General features: G+C 41.8%; 1 protein-coding gene across 2 annotated transcripts in view; it reads left to right on the top strand.

Moving 5' to 3' along the window:
- XRCC5 (X-ray repair cross complementing 5) overlaps window positions 1-25052 on the top strand; it is a 39793-nt gene that overhangs the window by 551 nt on the left and 14190 nt on the right. The window contains exons 2-16 of one of the 2 annotated variants that reach the window (XM_083489611.1): window positions 1283-1396; window positions 2105-2288; window positions 3595-3643; window positions 4723-4845; window positions 7296-7484; window positions 8952-9066; window positions 10468-10606; window positions 11418-11530; window positions 13770-13832; window positions 14806-14943; window positions 15775-15865; window positions 16672-16805; window positions 18892-19088; window positions 21050-21143; window positions 22326-22395. In XM_083489611.1, coding sequence (XP_083345737.1) covers window positions 1283-1396; window positions 2105-2288; window positions 3595-3643; window positions 4723-4845; window positions 7296-7484; window positions 8952-9066; window positions 10468-10606; window positions 11418-11530; window positions 13770-13832; window positions 14806-14943; window positions 15775-15865; window positions 16672-16805; window positions 18892-19088; window positions 21050-21143; window positions 22326-22395 — 1813 coding nt within the window. The remainder of the gene's footprint in view (window positions 1-1282; window positions 1397-2104; window positions 2289-3594; window positions 3644-4722; window positions 4846-7295; window positions 7485-8951; window positions 9067-10467; window positions 10607-11417; window positions 11531-13769; window positions 13833-14805; window positions 14944-15774; window positions 15866-16671; window positions 16806-18891; window positions 19089-21049; window positions 21144-22325; window positions 22396-25052) is intronic. The other variant, XM_083489610.1, reaches the window with a different exon arrangement.

Genomic DNA, 25052 nt, shown 5'->3' with positions numbered 1-25052 from the left:
AGAATTGCATCCTGCTTTTCAGGGGAAGATAAGTCTGCACAAAGCGGATCGCGACACAATATTACTTATTTATTTATTTATTACAGTACAATTCTGTGCATAGCTTATCAAAAGTAAGACCCATTGAGTTCAATGGGATTAACTCGCATGTTAGTGTATGTAGGATTGCAACCTAATCTACACTTGCATTTAGAACCAAGTGATGCCTTGTATTCCAGATTAATCAAGGGAGTGATTATACACACAGTGGTACTTACACACACACAGACCTTGTTCACATATCAGAAACTTACCTGTTGGGATCAAGCTGTAAAGTAGTGCGCAATGCCCACTCACTCCCCCAATTCTTCAGAGCAGATAAAAGGGGTTGTGGGGGGATGGAAAGTCTTATTGCACAGGCAAAAGTCCTTGAACTACTCGTACATGTTAGTTGGACGCAATCTCTTAATTCTATAATAACATTGTTATGTAGGTATTTAGATACTAATATCCCACTTTTCGAGGGGAAAGCCCACCATAAAGCAGCTTTCTATGTAGCAAAGCTTGTATAAATACAATATAAAAACAGTAAACATGCAGTTTAAAAAAACTAAACTATTAAATTAGAAAAAACAAACAGTTCTTCCAGTTCTGTGACTCCAGCATCCAAGACATGAACAAATATATTTGAGAAGTTTAGGACATGGGGGAACCTGATTTTTTAAAAAATGGATTCCTATAGTTTGAGTAAAGGTGGGTTGTAAATATTGGGTTGGATCCAACAGTATTGCTCAGCTGAGTGATTGTAAAGCTTCAGTGGTACAGGCAGAGCAAGCATTTTCTGCTCAGGAGAGCCCTCCGACCCAAAATGCATAGATTGAATAAACCGAATAAAGAAAAAAATATGGGGTTTTTTCTATATAAGCCCTCCATATTTACCCTTACTGCATTAAACACATTATTTCTATTGTAAAAGCAATTTTACAAAGCTAATCGGACTTTCCCCCCAATCCTGCTAGGAGTGTGTATTGTGGTTTATTTTTCTACAGTGTTTTTGGCAAGACAGGTAGAAATTTTGAAAACAATTCTGTGTATGCCTACTTCTGAGTAAAGTAGTAAAATCCATTAAACCGAGCTGGGCATATTCCCATTGGGTATAGCATTGTAGCCTGGAAGGTGTATTGGTTCCATAGTTTCCTTTGCAGTAGCATGTAGGTGTAGAATGTTACAGCTCAAGAAATAGGTGCTTGTATGATTTCGCCTAGCCATATTCTAGTTCAGCTTGTACTTTTCCTTTCTGAAGGCAGCAGTGGTCCTGTGTATGGATGTTGGCTTTTCCATGAGCAATTCTGGTCCTGGAGAAGACTCTCCTTTTGAACAAGCCAAAAAAGTGATGACAATGTTTGTGCAGCGACAGGTAAAAGAGCTCAGAGGGGTGGGACGAACAGTAGAAGTTATGATAAAGATGAAGCTGCCTCAGAAAACTCACAGCATGATGACATCAGAACAGGGCTAAATTTCACTTCATGTGAAAGGGAAGAAGTAAAACTTAAAACAGGCCTGCAGTGTTTTGTTAACTTTATAAACCAGGGGAAATAAGGCAGAAATGAATAGGGGGGAAAAAACTCCGATGGGATAGAAGACGGGGGCAGCTTCAGGGGCGTTGAGGCTGTTGCCCCTGCCTGTGGTTTACAATTTGTTGCACACCATGTTTCCCCTCAGCTTCATACTTCTTTCCTTGAAGTTACATAGGTGTAACAGAAACACAGAATGTCTACTCCACTTCTTTGATAATGCATTCTGTTCCACCAATCCTTTTGGTACATTGATTTTTCCTACCATTATTTCAGTTTTCAACTTATGTTAAAACTGCCCCTTCCGGTTGGTGGGGGGAGGGCAAAGTTCTGTAACTGTATTTTCTAGCCTCGGGAATTTTTTCCAGATATTGAACTGTAGTTCCCATAACAGTTTGGTAGCTGACCACAGAACCTAAAATGTCATTTAAATATGTTTCATATATGATGCAGATAAGGTGGGTAAAATGAATCGATAGTAATCTGAAGCTGAGTAGCAAAGTTTATACTGAAAGCTTTGTATCCGCACTGGCATCTTTTACCATCTGCAGGTGTTTGCTGAGAGTAAAGATGAAATCGCCTTGGTTTTATTTGGCACAGAGGACACTGCAAATAGCCTTGCCAGCGGGGACCAATATCAGCATATCACTGTGCACAGACACCTGATGATGCCGGATTTTGATTTGCTGGAAGACATACAAAATATGGTTCAGCCTGGCTCTGAACATGGGGACAGTATCCTTTATGAATGTTGAAAATCTTTTCACCAGATTACAGTTGCATGGAAGATTGGGAGTTTTTATTTTAACTGTGTCTGGAATTGCCACATTAACTCCTAGAGCCCTTATTATTTAAGACAAACCTATTTGGCTCAGTGGGCCAGATTGTTATTTGTCTCACCCCGACAGAACACCATTGACAGGTGGACAGGACATGGTATTATTATGATGTCAGATGATTGACAGGTGGTTTATCCCTCCCACCTGCCAAAGTCTCTTGCACGGCACTTCCCAAGCACCCGACATCCAGCTGAGTGTGGGGTGCATGGCGCTTTGCCAACTTCATTATGGGCGAAGCTTTTTTCTACAGGGCCGCTCAGTTGGGCAGCCTACCCAGCAGTGTTAAACTCACGACCCATCAGTGACTTTAATCCTGCCAGTGACTTGATCCTGCTGCCTGGAGGGATTGGTGGCATGATCAAGATTCTCAGGGGAACTCGTGGAAGAAATCCAGTCATGTCTTTACCTGCCTCACATGTGACTTCAGGTGTGGGGCAGAGGGGCATGAGTTGGGGGAAATGGCTTCATAGGCCAAAGCAGGACTAATGCTGTGTTTCCCACCCCTGATTTAAGTGCCAAGGGACGTAGGGCCTGTTGGCAGTGTTGGCCTGACTCTGCAAGGTCTGGGTGAAATCCATCCCAGCGCCTAGCTGAGTGGGGTCGTCTGGTGTTGCTGCCTTGCATCTGGTAAATAAGTGTCTACTCAGAAGAAAGTTGCACTGAGTTCAGTGGACCATACTCCCAGGTAAGGGTGTGTGGGGCTATAGTGTATTATCTAGGCAGCCAGGGCTCCTCTGGATGACAAGATCTTTTTGCACCAGGTCAGTGAAGACCACTTGCTTTTTAAAATTCTCCCATATATACAGAACTCCCTGTGCGCCTTTTGGACTGTATTATAACAATTATAAATAAAACAGGTTCTGTTTACATAGAACATGGGCATGGGCGTAGCCAGGATTTTTGTTGGGGGGGCAGAACCTCTTATTTGTATTGATTTGTACTTATTGGATGGCAGCTGCCCCCCTGGCTATGCCCATGGGGGGCACCACAGAAAGGAAACTAGGTCAGAAGTGGTCACGGTTGGAAAAAGGTTGGGAAACACTGCCCTGTTATTGATATGTTAAATGCTTTGAACACTTCAGGTGCGTTAAATGTGAAATATTACTGTGACTAGGGCTGCTCAGTAATGACTGCATCCTGGCCAGCATGTATCAAATTGTGGGTTTTTTAAAAATTAAAGTGACTTTTCTTAATGTGCTTAGTTCTTGATGCTCTTGTTGTTTGCATGGACTTGCTCCAAAAGGAAACAATGTAAGTATATTGGCCCACAACTGCGCTTAAGGATTCTGAAACTCAGTTTTGAAAATGGATCGGACTCCATTTTAGTGTTGGGACATTATCTTACTATGGAAGGAGTGTTTTTGAGATAATAAATACTGAAGGATTCTGACTGATTACCACAAGAGAGCTCAAAATCTTCTGTGTGTATTATTAGACAGCTTAGTAAATAGGGCTATTTTGGGATAGCCTTCAGGACATTTTTAGTTTAATTTTGTAAAGGAAGTGGTAGTACCTCTCAACCAGCTTTTGTGGACCCAAATTCTCACTGAGATAAAGAACTGGAAGTTCTTTGAAGAACAAAATGACCTTTACTCTTGAGGTATATAACAAGCTGAAAATGAAAAGTATTGGGTTTCCCTTGCTGCTCTGCTCTGTTTGTTCATTTGTTTTCACTGCTGAACTTTAGCCGCTTAAGTCTTTCATAGCCCATTTTTGAAGTTTGCTTTCATGTTAATTGGGCACTTGTTCTGCAGCACAGTGCTAAGAATCAGGTCTACGCTAATGTAAAAATTGCAGGTTTTCATTGACTTAAGTGTTGGAAAATCAGCTCACCTGACACTGAAGTACTTTCCATGACTGATACCAAATGGAATATAGCACTTGGTTAATTTTACTCAGTATATTATAAGAGGAGATGCTTCCCTCAATGCGTAATAAAGGGGGGAAATAATTAAAATGGCAGTGCTATTTATTTATTTGTATTGATCTAACAATTTTATATCCTGCCTTTCCTGGCAGTTCAAGGTGGATAGCAAGAATAATAAAGTTTAGCATTTCATTCGAACCTTATACTTTGGTTAAGGTTAATTATGGCTTGTTTAAACATGTCAGCTTACCTAGGCGTTACCTAGGTCCAATCACATCCCTCTAAAATATGGTATATTGTGATGGCCAAACACAGCAAATACATGACATTCTGTGGATTCATATTAATCATATGTGGCCTTACTAGAAGTATAAATTGCTCTTTGTAAAGAAGCAGTCAAAATACAGCAGCTGTCAAAATACCTGTGCTTTTGAAACTCTTTTATTTTTGCCTTCTCTTTTAGTGGGAAAAAATATGACAAACTACACATTGAAGTTTTTACAGACCTCAGTAGTCCCTTCAGTGAGGATCAACTGGATGTTATCATTGCTAACATGAAGAATACTGGTATTTCGCTTCAGTTTTTGTGAGTGAGGAGAGAACTATGAAATATTATTTCAACTCTGTCCTGTTCTGAGAAAGGGAATGTCATTTCTCTAACTCTAGCCTCTAATGTAGCACCTTTCTCAAAAAGGCACTAAAAATTTGTATAGGCAGCGCTGTGCGTTCAAACAAAAAAACTTAACAAGTCTGCATCCAGAATAGTTGAATTCTGCAAGCTGCATAAATTATGCAAATAAAGCATATTTGCATAATTTGCCCTTATTTGGGATATCTTATTCTGCAAATAGCACAAAAGCTCTGGGTTGTATACATTCCTCTGCTGATAGATGTCAACTGTTGGAGGGCCTTAGCTCAAGAGTGGGCAGAACCAGACCCCAAAGTGGGTGGAGTGAGACCCCCCCCCCAGGTATGCCAAGGTCCACAAGCATAGTTGCACCTACTCACTCACTGCTCCTTAGCTGATGCATGCAGATCAGCTGAGGAGTGGTGGGAAAGGTAATTTTCATTCCCACAATTGCTCTTGGCTAGGCAGAAGTTCTCTTCACTCTGAAGAGCAAGGTGGGCCATGGGGATTCCATCCCCATCGCATCACCGTGCTGAGTCAGGACATTTAAATCTTCCCCCAGGCCAGCGCTTGTATAAAATGACTGGTGACAGCTTTTCTTCGAATCATGGAATCATAGAGTTGGAAGGAACTGCAAGGGTCATTTAGTCCAACCCTCTACAATGCAGGAATCCTGCCTGCAGCTGTCCCTGGGTGGGCTTGAATCACCAACCTTCTGGTTAACAGCCAGATGCACTGACCCCATTGTGCCACCTGAGTCTTCTTGTGGTGTTGCTTATGCCATTGTGGCTGGCAGACCGTTTCAGAAGCTTTTACAGGCTGGATCTTGCCTGTGGTTCAGCAGTTCTAGACCCCTGGAGAATAGCTGAAATTCTCACAGCCCTTAATTCTACTCATCCACTGCTATATTTCGGAGCCTTTTTTCTGCTTCTGTGCAGGAATACCCATATTTTTAGCACAATTGTATGGCTGCATGCAAGCAAGCAACTGCTAATTGGGAACTTCCTTTATGTGCCTGTGCCTGGAAATGAGGCCCATTGAACCCAGTGGGGCTTACTTCTGAGCAGATATGGTTAGGATTGCCCTGTTAATGTATTCAGAAAAAGACTATAGGTTGTGATTTGGCTCTTTCAGGAAGCAATACTAAGAAGAAATTATCTTAACTTCCATATGCCAGTGGCAATAATGATATTTAGACACCATTAATGCTGCAAAATAGACAAAGGTAGCTAAAATAGTATGCAGTTTTATCTCACCCCCCCCCGTCTCCATCCTCCACCTTTGCTATGCTATGATCAATTACATAAATAGGATTGTTCTGTCTGATCAGAAGTAAGCTCATTTATTACAGTGAAGCTTACTCCCAGGTTAATATATAGATTTTCATGCTCAATAGACAAGAATGAAAACTGCTTTCACTCAGCTCACATCGCAAAATGCAAAAATTGGCAAGATGCCGTGGATTCAATCTGAAGGGCAGAAGTCCCAAAGGAAGCAGGCAAGCACAGACCATTGTGGTCATTCAGTGAATTAAGTGACTTGAAATGCATGGGGCAAGGAAACTTGGCTTTTCCAATGGGTGCTTCCATTCTTTAGGTCCTTTTATTGTAAGCTCAGAGCCAAACACGTCATGTGAACTGCACATCTTAGCTTCAGTCTTCCTTCCTTTTTCTTAATGGCCATACTAGGAAGGGGGGAATTCTGTCCCAAGGCATAGAGGGAGGAGGGGTTAACCTTTTCACACCACATCACAACCTTGGTGAAAAGTGCCCCCACTCCCCCAAAATATATTCCTTTCCCTTCTGCCACTTCTGGAAAGAAACTGCTGTTTGCCCCAATGGCCTGTCCCCTCTTGGGGTAATCAGCTGCTTGGGGAAGGGGGGTTTCCATATGTGGGGAAAGGGTTAAATCCCCATTTCCCATTGCCACTGCTCCAATTCTGATTTGACCTCCCCACACACTCCACTGTTGCAATTTTAAGAAAAAAATAATGATACATTTAACATTATGTATAATTTGACTGTTAGTTGTTGACATATAAATTACATCAAAAGATAATTTCATGCAGATGTATTATGCAAAATTCTTAATCCAATTTCTTTCCGCAGAGGAAAATACGTCAACTTTATTTATGAATACTCCAAGTTTGAGCTTTAAAAGATCCTATACAGAGCTTGTCATGTCACAAGTGACTAATAGCATGGCAATAAATGAGCATCAGTGTGGGCTGGCTTGCTAAGGTTTCAGAATGACAATTGAATGTGCATCAGAATAAAGGGAGGGTGCAAAGCGTCAATTGACATTTCTGTCATTTCAGGAAAAAATAAAATAAAAGTCAGTGAATTGATTTGTAGTCGTTCTGGTGAATGAGGAATGTGAATGGAAATTGTTCTTTATTGTATTCTTAGCTTGCCATTTCCAGCAAATGACGAAGATGGAAGCGGGGACGCGGGGAATGGTTTGCATTCCAGTAGGGACCAAAACCCTTTTCCAAGGAAGGGGCTATCTGGGCAGCAGAAAGAAGGCCTTCAGATGGTGAGAAAGCTTATGTTTTCCTTAGCCAAGGAAGAAGGCCTGGAGGACATTTATACTTTCAGGTAACCTTGAATTGCTCCTCCTTCCATTATTAGAAACTTTGCTTGTATTTATTTCCCTCCCAATTTCATGCCCACAGAGGTTTTGTTTGCATAAATTGGGCTTTTTCTCCTCCTGACACCACAGTGTTCCTTTACATAGAAGCATTTCCCTTTTCATTATGGTGGAACTTGGCTTCAGTGTAATGTTTTAGGTTCGTAAGGCCAAGCTAGATGTTCAGCAGCAAACCTAGGCCTTGATAGCACCGGGAATAGCAGTGTACAGGAGAGCAGTGCTCATTATTTACTGATAATATTGGAGGTGCCTCTTTGCTTGCAGGCATCTGCACATTAAAATAAAGATAGCTTAAAATCTAAAAATTTGTGTAAAAACCTCAAAGCAAAACCAGCAAGCAGCAGCACACAAAAATAGCAAGGGAAAAATAAAGCTCTACTCACCGCTTTCCTCCCCAATATGTAATTACAACAAACATTAGTATCCAAACCTATATCTGCATTGGATTTGACATTTTAAAAATATTTATTTTTGTTGATTTTTTTATTATTGGGAAGTTTCGTGGAAAGCAGTTTACAGCCTAATGATATAAAATAAGTGTTAAACCAGCAATCAGGAAAAAAATCAACTGTGAAAGTTTATTGTTCATTGCTGTGGCTCTTTAAGCTGATCTACCACGCAATCCAGTGACATTATTGGTTCTGTGAAGTGCTGACAAAGGCTTTTCTACAGGAAAACGTCTTCTGGTAGTGCAGTACTTCTAAGGAGGTAGTCAGCCAGGCATGTTTTTCTTATTAACAAGTTCCATACTGTGGGTGCCATAACAGAGAGGGCTCTGCTACGCATCCTAACAGATTTTACCTGGGTGAAAAATAGCACACATTGCACTCCTTGCTCCTGTATCGTGCCATCCATGTGCTTTTGTCTGGCTGCAGCTCTCAGATATGTGTGTTTCATGGCAGGGATGAAAGTGACTGGTGAGCATTGAAATACCCGTCTCTGTTGCTGATATAACATTGCTGCAGTAGTAACACAATGACATGTTTTGTGATATTGGACTAGTGCTGTTGCCACATTCCATCCTAACTATACTGGTACAACAAGTGAGCTTCAAGTGATTCAAGAATTCAGCAGAACTGTTAAAATGCCTGGAAAATAAATACCACAGTGTCATCAACCTTAATGTCACATGTAACTGGATTCATGCACATTTCTGGATGTGGGAATAATCTCTGACTTGAGATGATGTAAGGTGAAATTGAAAATGTGTCTGTGATAAACATGTGTGAGCTAGCACATCGAACACATACATTACTATGATGTGAAGATGTGAAAAATCACAGATAACTTATCTAGAACCAAAACATTTCAAGACCACAATTTTGTTAAAACTAACCTATTCTTTTCCTGTGGGCAGTTAGTAAAATGTTTTATGGGATTCACCATATCACTTTCCCCTGTGTTTTGTCATTTAGAGAGAGTCTGGAGCGCCTTTCAGTGTTTAAGAAAGTTGAACGGAGACCTATGGCTTGGCCTTGCCAGCTCACAATTGGTTCTCAGTTGTCTATAAGGATTGTGGCCTACAAAGCAGTAAGTTACAACAGCCACTTTTGTATTTTTAGCACCATATTAGCATAATTGAACACATGCCAACACTGGTGCCAGTAGAAGGGAGGAAACACAGCAGGGATTAATTAGTTGTAAATTCAGATTCAACCGCAGTAACTGATTAGTATAGCTGCCTATTAAATTATTAAATCTGACAGCATAGAGAGATAGAATATGGTCGTTTTTCATAAAGCTCACTGTCTGGTTTCTGAAACTCCTATTCCCTTGGAAAATGCAACTGATGGCAGTTGGAGAAACTGCATAGCAATGAATTCCTTCCATATTTCTCTTGGGGAACTTCTCACATTTTCAGGTAAGGTGTTCTTGTATATAGGACCACTGTAACTTTTTAGATCTGCAGTTTGCCTCCTGCAGTCACTAGAAATTAGTGCATTGTAGACTGTCAATCCATGATTATGTGCACCTGAAATTTCAGGCATTTTTTCCAGTGTTTTCCAACTGTCAATATTGGCATATCATTGATGATTATTGAATTAAATTTCATGTGTTCAGGGATATTTTTACTAGTGCAGTGTAAGTTGGCTGCTGTCTTATGCCTGGGAAAGGAAAGGGGGCCTTTGAATTGTTGCAGTGGATATCTAATCCCCAAGGGAGTAATCCAAACCCAAGATTGCTGGGATGAGCAAATTAGGATCCAGTGGGTCTCTTAGCTTAGCCAGTGGATTCCCAGCACAGTTGGGCTATGCTGGTGTAAGTCATATGTCCTAGCTTAGCCAGGGATTTTTCGCTGGCACAAACCCTGAAAAATGGGTGTTGCTGATGTTTGGTGGCGTATGCTGAATCCTAGCTCTGTTCAGCTCAGTCATATGACCTGGCAACCCAGTGGAACTCAAGCTAGCAAAAAGGGTGGTGTGAGTCTCACTCTTATTTTAAAGGTTTGCTTTCCTCTGCCAGGCTTAGGTCAACTCAGCTGTCAGTAGTCTTGCTCCTGAACAGAGTTCGGACTAGGGGTAATTTACTTCAGCTTAATTCAAGATGGCACAAGTTCTGTTGGCTTCCCATACTTAGGATTGTTCTGCCTGTTAACATGAAATAACTTATCTTTATAATTTCATATTTTTTATAATAATATTTATTAAAGGTTTAGAAATTACAGAAAAAAGAAAAAGGAAGACAACAAAGCAAATTACAATACAATAAAGAAAAAGCATAGAAAACAATACAGCAATACAACATAAAAACACACAATAACATTAAAACAAACATCCAATGTTCCATAACTGTATCTTTCTTTTACTTGTTTCATCGACCTCCTCACATCTCCCTTCTCTGTGTTCCAGTTTCAAAATCTTATTCAGCAATACTTCACCTTCTCTCAGAACTTGTTTTAAATTAAATTATCTTTATAATTTCAATGTCAAGTTCACCGAGGAAAAAGTGAAAAAAACCTGGACGGTTGTAGATGCCAAGACACTAAAAAGAGAAGATGTGCAGAAAGAAACAGTTTACTGCTTGAATGACGATGATGAAACAGAAGTTCAGAAGGAGGATGTTATTCAAGGTATGACTTCTGCTTTGAGCACCAAGATTTTCCTGGGGAAGTATTTGCTTGCAAAAAAAAAAAAGTTAAGTGCCATTTAGTGAATTGCATATAGTGAGCAAGCTCTGGGTTTGGTTTATCGGCAGAAGCATTGAGATGAAGGTAGAATAAGTGAAAGTAACATTGGTAACAGAGGAATTAAATTTTATACCCATTCCAGATAGGAGAGCACTGAAAATGGATTTGGGGGCATGCATGTTTCGCTAAATACACAAAAAAAATTCTAGGGTATCAAGAGATAACAAGCTTCATACAATTATCTGATACCATGTAGGGAGATCTATTTAGAGGAAGCACGTCCTCCTTAGCCACCCCCCCATCCCTTGAGCTGCAAATAGGACAGCCCTGCTTGCAGTTGAAAAGATGCTTGGTTGATGTGTATGTTGAGTATGGAGGATGTGTGACAACAGGAGTGACACACACACACATGCACACTTTGAATGCACTCTTGAAGGAAAAACTTGAGGCAGGTGGGCTCACCTTCCTTCCATGTCTAGCTCCATCTCTGCTTCTGTCCATAGGCTGAAGGGAGTCATGCAGCAGGCTTACCTTCCAGCTGTGCCTGTGTTCGACTTTCAGGGGTTCCAGGCAGTGTCCCTATGTGGCCCTTGGCTGCTGGTGGTTTGTGAGGTGGGAGGGTCCTCTCCAGTTCCACCCCACACACTCATATTTTCCTGCAAGGCTCTCTCATCCTCTTCTGCTCTTCATTTAGGCTCCCATGTGAGAGTCACCCTCATTTAATAACATAGGAACTGATTCTTTCACTCTGCAGGATTCCGCTATGGGAGCGATATAGTTCCTTTCTCTAAGGTAGATGAGGAACAGATGAAATACAAGACGGATGGGAAATGCTTTGCTGTCTTGGGGTTCACAAGATCATCTCAGGTATGGATGCAAACTTGGAGAAGTGCTTATTGTTCAACTGCTGTAGGTCTTTTTACATTACTTGAAAACTTATCCTAGGCAAAAGAGGTTGTACAAATGAGTTGCAAATGAGCTAACTACTTCTTGTGGCAAGGGCAGCTGCTATGAACTTCAGCTCCTGGTTTCTAACACAGCCATCACAGCTCACTTTAAGTAGATGTTGGTGTATGTGAGAGAGATCACTTCCCTTATTTCTTATGCCTGAGTGTGGATGGCGGGGAGAGAAGCATTCTTTTTATTTTCTCACAATCGGGGTTGTGTGTGTGCTGTGAAGATGATTGAAACTGCATTGTGAAATTTCAGAATCCAGAGGAATTGCTGAATAAGAATACCAGTGGTCAGGGGATGGAGCTTCAGTGCCTCTGTGGCTTTTTGCTCTTCCCCATGACAAATAGAAAAGGGACGTGTTGTTTAAAAGGTGCAGAATGAATTGTGCAAAATAAGAAACCACGATGGCCTGTTTAATTTTCATAATTGGCCGAGGCTGTGGAATTCACCCTATCTTGTTGGAAAATTTGGGTGAATGAATTAAATTTGGGCTGCTTCTTTTTGCATTGCACACACAGTCCTGAGCACTATTTTGCACATGTTCAGAGGTTGCGGGCATACCTGATCTGGCCACGGAGGACAATCTGAACTTGTGACTTGAACATCACAAAACGATGACTACAACAGGAGGTATCAAATTTTGTATAGCCAGTAGAATTAAGGCTGTAGTCTTATGCATACTTGGAGCTACATCCCATTCACTAAGGCCTTATAAAGCAGTACCATGCCACGTCAGACATTTATGATCCTTGGAGCTCGTTTGTTAAGGGTGCTGAAAGTTGTTAGGAGACCCGTCTTCCCCTCACAGAGCAACAGTTTCTGGAGCGGTTAAGCAAGCAATCCCTCTTTCCTGGGAATTGTAGCTCTGTGAGAGGAATGGGAATCTCCTAACAACTTTCAGCACCATTTTAGGAAAGATTTCTTTGAGGGAAGACTTTTAGTGTTTAAAGTGTGGTGCAGATAGGGCCTCGGTGTGCTTCAGAATGGAGAACATGATGAGACAAAGTTTATTTTACAAGCCTGCCTTCTTCTCTCAAAGTAAAGGTCACTAACACTGAGAAGTAACTTGGAAGATTTTGGAAACTGGGCACAATGTATTGCATTTCCACCCCATCTGTAGTGGCAGGCATGATGGGAGCAACAGGGGTGAAGAAAGAAGGCTGACAGATGAACTTGTGTACCTGAGAGTATGAGGTGGGGAGCAGAGTAGCTTGAAGGTACAGTGGTGCCTTGCAAGACGAAATTAATTCGTTCCGCAAGTTTTTTCTTCTTGCGAGTTTTTCGTCTTGCGAAGCACAGTTTCCCATAGGAATGCATTGAAAATCAATCAATGCGTTCCTATGGAGACCATCCGGGGACAGACGGGAAGCGCCGCGGGCCTTCCCCTCTGTCCCCGGACCTGTTTTAAAGCAAGGGAAGGGGCAGCGGGGAGAATCGCTTCTCCCCGTTGCCGCCCCTTGGTCAAAAGGGGTCCGGGGAGAGAAGGGAAGGTGCGTGTGCCCCTTCCCCTCTGTCCCTCTTTTGAAGCAAGGGGCGGAGGGGAGAAGATCGCTTCTCCCCGTTGCCGCCCCTTGGTTCAAAAGGGGTCCGGGGACAGAGGGGAAGGCGCACTTGCGCCTTCCCCTCTGTCCCCGGACCTGTTTTAAAGCAAGGGAAGGGGCAGCGGGGAGAATCGCTTCGCCCCGTTGCAGCCCCTTGGTTCAAAAGGGGTCCGGGGACAGAGGGGAAGGCGCGCGCGCACCTTCCCCTCTGTCCCCGGAGATTGCGGGGCTGGCAACGGGGAGAAGCGATCTTCTCCCCGCCACCCCTTGCTTCAAAAGAGGTCTGGGGTGCGGGGGCAAGCTTCGTTTTGCGAAGCAAGCCCATAGGGAAATTCGTCTTGCGAAGCAACTCGAAAACGAAAAAACCTTTTGTCTTGCGAGTTTTTTGTCTCGCGAGGCGTTCGTCTTGCGGGGCACCACTGTAGCTCAAAGTGATACCTAGTGCAGAAGCTTTAGCAACTATTTTTAAAAGTCTCCTGGAATATAACAGCAACACTATATTTGGCTGTGGAATTGAATCTGCATGTCTTTTAGACAGTGACTTTTAAGAGTTCAAAATCACATTTGGACCAGGTCAAAGCTAGCTAACTTTTGGAAACATTCATTAATAGGTCCAGAGACATCGTTACATGGGATATCAGGTTCTGAAAGTCTTCCCAGCAAAGGATGATGAGGTGAGCTTTACCAACCTGCTGATTGGAGTTTTTCTGTATCTTTAAATCCCTGACTGGCTGTCCTTGAATCAAAAGCTGCATTTTTCTATTTATTTATTTTTAATGTGAAACATGTTGAAAGCTGGTGTATCACAAAAACAGACAAGTTATTTTCCTTAAGCGTTACTGTTTTAAGAAAACAAACACAAAAATCTGCAAGGAGAATGGAGCTAGAATGTCACAAGAACTAGCACTGGGAGATCTTGGCTTGGATGTTCCTTTTGGGCTTTGATCTTCTTGATACAGATGAGATCTTAACATTTATTTCTTAGCAGTAGGTATCATGGTGCAGTTGCAATCTAGTTTTTTGCCCCCATTTCCCCCCCTTCCACTAGTTCTGGCATGACTGTGCAACATAGCTGGCTTGTAGAAGCATTGAGGAAATGGAATCAGAGTCTCAGCTCCTCCTCCTCTTCTCTGCCACAAAAAATTGAAGAGTTTTTGTCCAAGGACCAAACTAGGATGTTATAGCACCTGCAGGGCAGTTTTGAGGCCCCGGAAATAGAAAATGTACAGCTCTTCTAGAGCCACTTTCTCCAAGCTCCTTCAGTAGTATCGGGGAGGTTACTGACTTACTTATATTGTACCCCTTTTGAACGTAGAGCCTGCTCTCCTCATCAGATTTTAAAATGGAATCTCTTCCAGCTTTAATAGAATTAGGAACTTAAGAGAAGTGATATCACATGAGGGTTTGTTTTTAAATGTGCAACTTTAAATATAGACACATTTAATTTTGACACGGTGGTGCAGTATATATGAGGGTTCCCTACTTCAGTATGTCTCTTGATGTTGTGCACTGTCGCTGCTTTTGAAGAGGTAAAAAAGGTGAGGTTTCAGTCAGACTGCTGAAACCAACCTCTTTGATTTTTCATGACTGTTTCGGTTCCCAGGCTTTCATCATACTTGTGTATAATTGCATCTCTCTTTTTGACAGGCTGCAGCCGTAGCTCTTTCTGCCCTCATTCATGCTTTGGATGAATTGGATATGGTGGCCATAGTGCGTTATGTCTATGACAGAAGATCGCACCCGCAAGTTGGAGTAGCCTTTCCGTTAATTAAGAATGAATACGAGGTATTCCTCCTACCATGGTTATATAGTTATTAACCCCTATTCAGTTCTGTCTTCTTAGCAGGGTTGGGTAGCATAAAGCCCACCAAGTTAAGAATACAGTATTGTCATACGAACTTTCTAGACATCACTATAGCACAGTAGTTTGGTGCTTGCACCTATAACCTGGTGCGGGGTGGTTTTTAAAATCTGTATGTAGCTGCTGGGTATTTTTTTGATAAAAGAAAATTCTGCATTGCATACATTTTATTTTTTTAAAGTCTGCAGACGGCTATGCCATTTCTGGCACGTTACTTTTTAGTGAATGCGCATATGGAATGCAGTGCTTAATAAGCATAGCTTTGGTTAAGCAGTGGCTAAAGTGGGGGCGGACACTATCTTTCATCTTCTTTTGACTGGCAAAAATAAGCACAAGAAGAAAGGGAATTGTTTGAGGTGGTGTGAGCCAGCGGAGGTATGTGGATAAAGGATGCCCAGTGAAGCTCAGTAAATGGGAAGTGCATTTTGCACTTCTTGGTTTGGGCCGTGGTTTGGAATCTCAAAAGAAGCAAGCTTGACAGACCACTATAAGAAACCAACCAGATTCCCAAATTTGGAAACTGCTCTGTCATAGGAACTATAGCAGGTAGAAAAAGATAAGGACACGTCAAGCCATTCTCCAAGAAATGCTCTGCATTTGCAGCTTTGTTGAATTTTATTTTAATAATTGCATAAACATTTCTACTGAATGTATTCTAGTCTATAATGTGTTTTGTGCTATGTGTTAGATACTATGATAACAACTGAAATGAAAACGTTTCCCCCCCTTTTGACATTCCCCCTCTCTCCTTACAGTGTTTGGCCTATGTACAGCTACCGTATATGGAAGATCTGAGGCAATACATGTTTTCCTCCTTAAAAAATAATAAAAAGTTTACACCGACAGGTGAGCTTTGAACTTTGGCATCATTAACAGAGCAATCCTACATATACCTACTCAGAAATAAGCCTCTTTGAGTTTAGTGCTCCTTATTCCCAGGTGCATGTCTGTACAGTTGCAGTGTAAAGACTCATTGCAATATGCAGGACATTTCATGCTGTTAGGCTACGTTTTCCCCATCCTACACTTGTGCACCTGTTTATTCCTTCCTCTGTGTAGAACTTTACTTTTGTCCTTGTTGAAATTCATTTTGTTAGTTTTGGCACAGTTCTCCAATCTGTTACGGTCATATTGAATCCTGATTTCATTTCACCCATTGAAGTACCTGGTACTGCCCAATTAGGCTCAAATGGCCTCTGGATTTGGCCTGGCAGGCCATTTTGGGCAAACCACAACCAACTGTAAATCACTTAACATCACACAGGGAGCTCCCTTGTCTCCAATCTGTGAGGTGTTTATTTTCCCTTAGAAGTCAGTGGGAGAAAATGGAAGGGACTTCATCTGCAGACATATTTCATGTGGGCACTTGAAAGGCAAGTGAGGATACAGATGTTGGGGTTACCAGTAGTGAAGTTGTGGAGGAAAGTTCCTACCTCGGCTGTGCTCCTGATCGCAACTGCTTACATTTCCCCTCAGAAGTGAAATGGCTTCCATTGATTTCAGTGGGAGAAAGTAAATGCAGCCTAGTGTTATGAGCAATTTTCTCATTTGAGGCTGTGAGGGCAGGGGGTAGTGGGGAAAGTGAACATGGCTACAGTGTCTTTATCTCCTGGATGTATTGAATATTCCTTTGTCTATATCTGATGGCACAGAGGATCAGTTGTGTGCAGTTGACTCTCTGATTGATTCCATGAGTTTGGTTTATGAAGATGAGAGTGAAGGGACCAGCCAGGATATATTTAAAACCAGCAAATTCCCCAACCCTCAATTTCAAAGATTGTACCAGGTAAGAGGATGACCACATCATCGTTACCTTAAAACATTCCCTATTTCCCCCCATATTTTCCTTCTCTGTTTTAAGCCGTAGCAAAACAACTTTGTTGCAAATGTAATGTGATAAAGTTAGGCCTGTGCATGTGAGAACAGCTACCTCGCCCCTTGCCGTTGGTTATCACAGTGAACATTTCTGTATCCTTACTTGCCTTGTAGGAAATAGAGCAAGATGCTTTCAGTCAGTTCCACTAGGGTCTTTGGGGTTTTTACAAATTATGTAGACAGGGAACAGTGTGCTGTGTTCAAGTGGTTTTGTGCTATTGCGAAGCAACTGATGTAGCAGCCTGCTTAAATTATGTAGCATTTCCCCCACAAATGCTTCCTCCACCTGGTTCAGAGCAGAATAACCTATACATGGCCCCTCATCATTTATTTACTGGAGTCTCACAGGAAAATGTGTGGGCAGCATAAAATAATTCAGTGTTTCACTGCTGAAAGTGTTGGACTATATCTGAGAAACTGGGTATTTTGACAGGCAGGCCTGAGTTAAAGAAGCTTTAACATCCAGCTCTGGGTGGCTTAAATTGATAAAATAGGAAATTCAGGTTTAATTCTACCATAGCAATATTTACACATCCTAAGGTTCTGCCAATCATATGGATCTCTGTATGCTTTTTTAAAAAAATAGCATGTAGCACATAGGAGGGCTTCAGTGTTTGCTTGCTTGCTTTTATTTTGAATATTTTTAGGCAGCCTTTCTGTTGCTGAATAAAAATGAATTAGTTAAAAAAAATCAGTATATTTTGATCTAAAATTGGGGAAATTATAAGGGAAATAAGGAACTATCAGTGGGAAAACTAATGTAAATTGGCATTTTTCTTGCTGATTTTAAATCAGTTTCATATAAATCCAACAAATCTGCTTCAGGACAGGGTCCTTTCGAGGTGGTTTGCAGCCAACAGAAAGCCATAACATTCAGTAATAAACTATTCTATTAAAAGCCAAATTTCATTATCCTTACATCAGTGAGCATTATGTATGCTCGTGCTACATGAACACTTTCACCTCAGATTATTACTTGTAATCTCATATGATCCCAGAATGCCATCTTTCACTGAATGTCACTAAAAGAAAGCCTCCCACAACACAGACCTGCCTATTCACTAAAATCTTGAGAACAAGTCCACAACAAGTTAGTTGTGCTGGGGGCTGCAGAAGTTCATCTTGTGGCAAATTGGAACAGGGCCTTCTCTGCGGTAATACCCGTTTTGTGGGATGACAGTTCCTTTGAAATATAGACTGTAATTGTGCTTCCATTGGTTGTTAAAAAAACATCTATTTGGCCTCTGATGCCAGTTCTAACAGTTCCTGACTATAGTATTTGTGGTGGAATATGTTTTTATTGAAATGTTTTTATCTTTATTGTAAATTGCCTTGTTGTTGTTGTTATTTCAATATTTATCAAAATGGATTTAACTCTATAAAATTTCATGCCATGGAATATTTGAACTTTGCTCCACAACAAATCCCATGTTACATGAAAGGCATATTTCATATTAGAAACCAAAGTGAACCCCATGTACTGTGTTTGTTGCTGTTGTTGTTGTTTAGTTGTGTCCAACTCTTCGTGACCATGGACCAGAGCACGCCAGGCACTCCTGTCTTCCACTGCCTCCCGCAGTTTGGTCAAACTCATGTTAGTAGTTTCAAGGACACTGTCCAACCATCTCGTCCTCTGTCGTCCCCTTCTCCTTGTGCCCTCCATCTTTCCCAACATCAGGGTCTTTTCCAGGGAGTCTTCTCTTGTCATGAGGTGGCCAAAGTATTGGAGCCTCAGCTTCCAGATCTGTCCTTCCAGTGAGCACTCAGAGCTGATTTCCTTAAGAATGGATAGATTTGATCTTCTTGCAGTCCATGGGACTCTCAAGAGTCTCCCCCAGCACCATAATTCAAAAGCATCAATTCTTCTGCGATCAGCCTTCTTTATGGTCCAGCTCTCATATACTGTGTTATATGTATGTATATTTGTGTGTACGTGTGTGTGAGAGAGAAACAGACAGACAAACATAATCGCTTGTCCTCTTTTGCTTTCCCATCAGTGCCTACAGCATAAGGCATTCCATCCTGATGCACCTTTGCCTCCTATTGAAAAACACCTCTCAGACATGTTGGGGACACCACAAGAAGTGACTGAGAAATGCCAGGCTCCCCTTGAGAAATTAAAAGTGCTTTTCCCCTTGAAGGAAGCAGATAAAATTAAAGAGCAGAAAACAGCTCAACATATCTTCAAAGATAAGTAAGTTATCATAGGCCTGGTGCAAATTGTTTGTTAGCGAATTCAGTTTCCTCTAGCCACATCCTTACACCTGCAATCTCAGGTTGTGTTGGCCAGGAGGGATTTCATTACCTTTGTGTGTAAAGAGATGCAGGTATTTTGGTTGGATGTAGACCTAGTTTCTGTCTTTTGTGCCCTCATAACCTCAAGGACAAAGATGCCTCTTTGCAAACATGGGGGGGGGGGCATGTGTTGATGTTCCCACCCATGTCTTAATGGTTTTCTCTAGCGTAGCTCAGAGAATGCCACCTTCTCTGTGGCTTTTATGATAGCTGAGGTAGACCAAAAGCATGCTCTGCTCTTGAGCAGGCTATCTCTGCTTTTAATTTTAACTATCAAGGACCCACAGAAGAGGGCTTTCAGTCATAGCTGTCAGTGTTTCCCCTTTTTAAAGGGAAATTCCCTTATTCCGAATAGGATTCCTCGCAAAAAAGGGAAAAGTTGACAGCTATGCTTTCAGTATCCATTCCGCTATTGTGGAACTTTATTTCTCCAGAGTGATGCCAAATGTGTGAGAGTGTAAGAGCCAGTGTGGCGTAATGGTTAGTGCTTGACTTGGAGACCAGGGTGCAAATCCCCACTCAGCCATGAAGCTCACCGGGTGACCCTGAGCCAGTCACCATCTGTTAGTCTAACCTACCTCACAGGGTTGTTGTGAGGATGAAATGGGGAGGAAGAGAACCATGCACACCACCTTGAGCTCCTTGGAAGAAAATGGTGGTATAGAAATGTCATAAAATAAATAAAAATACCAATATTTCAGCAATGTTGGTTGAACTGCCCTTAGATGTGTGTCAAGGGTGAACGGTTTTAACCGTGCCAAGTTTTACTCTGTTTTTTCATAAGGATGCTATTTTAACCAGGGTTTCCCATGCTAAGTTGTGGGGGTGGCCACAAATTTAAATTAGAATACATTGGAAAGAATAAAACAAATCTTGTTGGCCTAGCCTGCTAAATTAGGTGCCTGGATGGAGAATCTGTATGTGCCAGATAGACAGTGTAGTTTCTTTTCACACGAAAAGGGGAGAAGACACTGGCATTAGAAGTAACTCTACCGTTCATCTCACGTGCATCTTCCTTCTTGATACGATAAACCAAAAAATAGTGGGTTCAGACCACAGATAAGCAGCCCCCAAGCTGCTGCAATAACATGCGAATCAGGTCACAATCTCAATTCCTGTTGGAGTCTTCATACTTCTTGCAGTATGCTAGATGTGCGTCTGATTTAGATGAGTTTAAAACTACTTGTTAAAAATTAGATATTTGGCTTTTGAAAGCAATTTTGATTGTAGTGTAAGGCTATCCAGTGTGACAGAGAGGTCTTGCATATTTTAATTGGGGTTTGTCATGTAAGTACTGACAGCTGCAAGTTGATCTAGCCTTTATGCGTGTTGATCAAGGAGATGGGTTTGATGACATACAGGTCTTCAGTGTACACAGATACTTAATAGTTACCCATTTCACGACATGAACTAGAAAATTACATTGGAAAGGTAAATAGATTTCCTTCTTAAACATTAAATTTCCATTAACTTTCATGCCAGTTTAATCAAGAAAAATAAATCTGATGTGAATGCATAATATCATGTAAGTGTTAACGCAGATAGATAAAAACCCAAGTTGCCATATTGGCAAACTATAGGGATAATACCTTTCCCCCCACAGGGACCTAGAAAAAGCAATAGCCTTCTCCTGTTGGCTACCCCATTATTCTGGGGTCAAATTTGATTCCTTATTTTCTGATTCCCTTTTGACTGAAACAGGTATAATTTGTTAGGAGCCCGAAATACAGCTGCATAACTAGAAGTGTTGCTCTTGAAACTATCTTCACAGTATATGTGTGTTTAAGATATAAATTGCCCTGTTAGTTTATTCCTGAAATAGTTTCTTCAGATTGATAGCCTTGTCTTGTCTGCTTCCAGTAATGAAGATGGGCCCAATGCTAAAAAGGCAAAAACAGAAGATGATGAAGGTGACTTTAGAATTGCAAACCTTGCTGAAGGCAATGTCACCGTGGTAAGTATTTTTGGCAGGTGCTAATAGGTTAGATTGGCTGTCATGCTAAGCATGTCACGCCCTGACATGGGGTTATTTCTAGTGTCCACATAGGCCAGTTTCTCCCCACATAATTATCAGATGTGGTGATGGATAGGGAAGTGGAGAAGTGTGCTTGCCTTCATTTGGGTAAGATGATGGAGAAACACACAGGCTCCTTGAAATGTCCCTTTTACTCCCCAAGAATGCCATACTGGCAACGATAGTTCTGAGACACAATTTAGATGAGTGAGTTATGTTTCAAGATCAGTTCACATTTTATATGTCACTGTTTTGCCCCCTTCACATACCAATGGTCTACTGGTGGAGCAGTGCATCTTGTGAACTAAGAATTTTCAGATCGCAGAAGCAGCTGCTTAGATAATCACGATGACGCCAACATGAACTGAGATACAGAAGTTGCATGGGTTGAAAGCCGTGTATATTAACTAGGCCTCGCATATACCTTGATCATAACCACATTTGTTTGGCAGCAGTATGACCATGGAATCTTATGGCCAAGTAAGGGTGCTTAAGATTGTATCCTCTGAGCGTAGTCTCTCTCTCGTTCTCTCTCTCTCCCCAGTTGTACCTTGAAAGTCAAATGGAATCCGTTCTGGAAGTCCATTCGACTTCCAAAACGTTTGGAAACCAAAGCACATCTTCGGATTGGCTGCAGGAAGCTCCTGCAGCCAATCGGAAGCTGCGGAAGCCCCGTCAGATGTTCGGGTTCCAAAGAACGTTTGCAAACCGGAACAGTCACTTCCAGGCTTGTGGCATTTGGGAGCTATAATGTTTGAGTACCAAGGCATTTGGGATCCAAGGTACGACTGTATATATTCAGAAAATGTTGCATAAGTTGTTGACTTGAAGAAAGAAATATTGTAGGAGTGGAATGGCAGGCAGAGGGACTGGCCAAGCTCCCTGCTGTTCTCCTTTTCTTATGACAAAGTTAATTGCAATCAAACTTCATTCACAGTGGGTGGGTGTTCCGTGCGAATCTGCTTTTGTTCTTGATACCTGTTAAGGCATTGTTGAGGACATGCTGTTCCTGAATGGATACGTACCAATGAAATCAAGTTACAGGAACATTGGGTGTTCCCCTTTAGTAAGTGAGACCAGAACATAGGCTGAAGATGTAACCCTTGCTGGATTATTTTGTAGGTTGGAAGTGTTAATCCTGCAGAAAACTTCAAAGTGCTGGTGAGGCAGAAAAATGTTGACTTCAAGGATGGTAAGTGGATAGGTGTTTGTTTTCTATTTGCTTTTGACAATCCATTTGGGGTCCAGGGATTCTGAGCTCAAAAACCACCAACCCACTTTTTCTTAATCAGCCAAATTCTATGTACAGTGGTACCTCGGGATGCGAATGGGATCCATTCTGGAGCTCCGTTCGCATCCTGAATAGAACGTAAGACGGGGTGCGCGGGTGGCGTTTTGCCACTTCCGCGCATGTGGGTGACGTCATTTCGAGCGTCTGTGCATGCACGAGAGGCGAAACCCGGAAGTAACACACTCCGTAACTTCCAGTTTGCCGCAGAGCATAACTTGAAAACGTTCAACCTGAAGCACATTCAACCTGAGGTATGACTGTACTTCTATGAAGACAGCGTGAATTGTGATAAATGAGTATTCCTCTATACTTACGTAATTTTTTTGTGTCCGGTAGGAGGAATATTGGTATATATGGAATAGGACTGGATAGGTGTGGCATTTTCATTTATTGTTTATATTACTGAAATTTGACTTTTGATTGCTCAGGTTTATTTGTGTACAGTTGTAATAGTTTCTTCTTAGTCACCATTTATAATGTTTGTCTTTTCACCTGATCTTCACCAGTACAGTTGCTGCCTTAATTATGTCAAATGGCAGCAATAATACTTTGAATTTTCTAAGGACACAATCCAAACTCCTGTTTGAGGGGATTGATGAGGCCAGTGCCTCATCCTGGCTGCTTGCCGTGGAAGGTATGTGTGTGTGCGGGGGACACAATCAGGCATGATTTTGAACCAGTCATCTACAGGCTGGCACAGTGATTGGGCATGATGTGATCATGTTACGGAAGTGAGAATAGTTTAAGATCCAGGCACCACTCTACACTCTCTGGCAGACAGTGGGAGAGCTGGATGCATGGGTGTAGCCAAGGGGGGGCAGGGAGGGACAGCTGCCCCCCAGTCAATAAAAATAAATAAAAAGACAGCAAACTGAGGTTCTGTTCTCTCCAACAAAATGCCTGTCCCTCCCTAACAAAAATTGTGGCTATGCCCATGGCTGGATGGAGGGATATCTTCACCTAATCCAAAGCTCCCCCACCCCAGATATAAGAGGGAGAGGAGGGATTGGTCTGAAAATGGTGAACTTAGCAAAATGTTGTTGACTTAGACCACATGTACTTTAAAAATCATAGCTAATAAAATAAATAGTGCATTAGGAACATTAGTTCTGTAAGACTGGAGTGTCTTTAACATGCATTTATTAAAATCAGCTCAGTAGATGGAAAACTGTCGGCTCGCTAGCTGTTTCTGAAGTGTCTAATGTCTTTGCTTGAATGGCTTGGACACTTAGTGCCAATTTACCTTCCGCTTGCAGAATGCTTTATAATTACAGGGTAGATTGTGTGGGATATGGTCTACATACTCATTAAGAAAAAGAGATTGGTGACATTCTTAAGTGTTCCCATTCAGCATATGAGTGTGTTAATTTAAAAGTAAAAAACCCAAGAAATAGCTTTGGATGTAATGCAAATACATTATTTTAACTTTCCAAGTATTTATTTTTATTTTTATTTTTGGTGAAACTGTTTATTCTAACTTCATCTTATTTATGTCAGGGATGGAGATGGCAAGATCCAAAACTCCCCCCGCCATAGGCAACTTTTGAGAGGTGGGTGGGGCCACCCACCTGTCAATCACCTGCCATCACTTAGAATGTGCTCCTGATTCTTCCCTTCCGGATGTAATTTGGCGCATCTTGAGTTATAGTGCCTTTTTCTGCCACTACGGTGTGATTCTTCCTTTTCATTTTGGCCCTATGGGTGTACCTGTCCCACACCTGACAGGTTCAGGGCAACTGCGAGACCTTGTAGGCCTACTTCGTCCTTTGCCTATTTCAAAGCATGAAAACTCAAAAGAGAGATAGATGCCGTCCAGAAAACCCATACTCAGTTTCTTTTAAAGTGTGCACATACACACAGTCCTGTACATAATTATAATAAAGGTTACGTGCATTAAAGGGGAGGAGTCTGCTCATGCACAGAATCTCAGCTTTCTGAGGGAGGGGGAAAATCCTTGAAGGAAATAGCACTGAGGTGGACAAATTAATACATCAAACCTTGTAATTATGAGTTGGTGCTGCTGCTATTAAGTAGTAGCAGGTCACAATTTGATGCATTTTACCAAATCGTGTGAAACTAGAGTGGCCAGGTGCAAAAGGGGACAGATCTCTTGCACCTTTAATAGTTTCCTCTTCTATACAGGTATAAAGGTGTATCTGGTTACTCTGGATGAGAGTGAGTTGGCAGAACTTTTTGCTTGCATTATTTCAGAGTGCGGATGGAAAACGGCATTTTTGAATTTACCCCATCTTGGAAAGGAAAGGAAAGGAAAGGAAAAAAGCCTCTTCCCTGCATGTTGAAACCTTGCCCGAAGGATTGAGCATAGCCCTCTCCCTAATTTACTAATACAGTGGTACCTCTGGTTACAAACTTAATTCATTCCGGAGGTCTGTTCTTAAGCCGAAACCGCTCTTAACATGAGGCGCGCTTTCGCTAATGGGGCCTCCTGCTGCCGCTGCGCCACCGCCGCACAACTTCCGCTTGCTTCCTGGGGCAAAGGTTGCAACAAGGGGCATCTACTTCTGGATTAGCGGAGCTCTTTACCTGAAGCATTCATA

Source organism: Podarcis liolepis (assembly GCF_965112155.1).
Source record: "Podarcis liolepis genome assembly, chromosome: 1".
In the NCBI taxonomy this organism is placed as follows: domain Eukaryota; kingdom Metazoa; phylum Chordata; class Lepidosauria; order Squamata; family Lacertidae; genus Podarcis; species Podarcis liolepis.
Note: the sequence above shows the minus strand (reverse complement) of the source record. Positions and strands in the feature narration are given on the sequence as shown.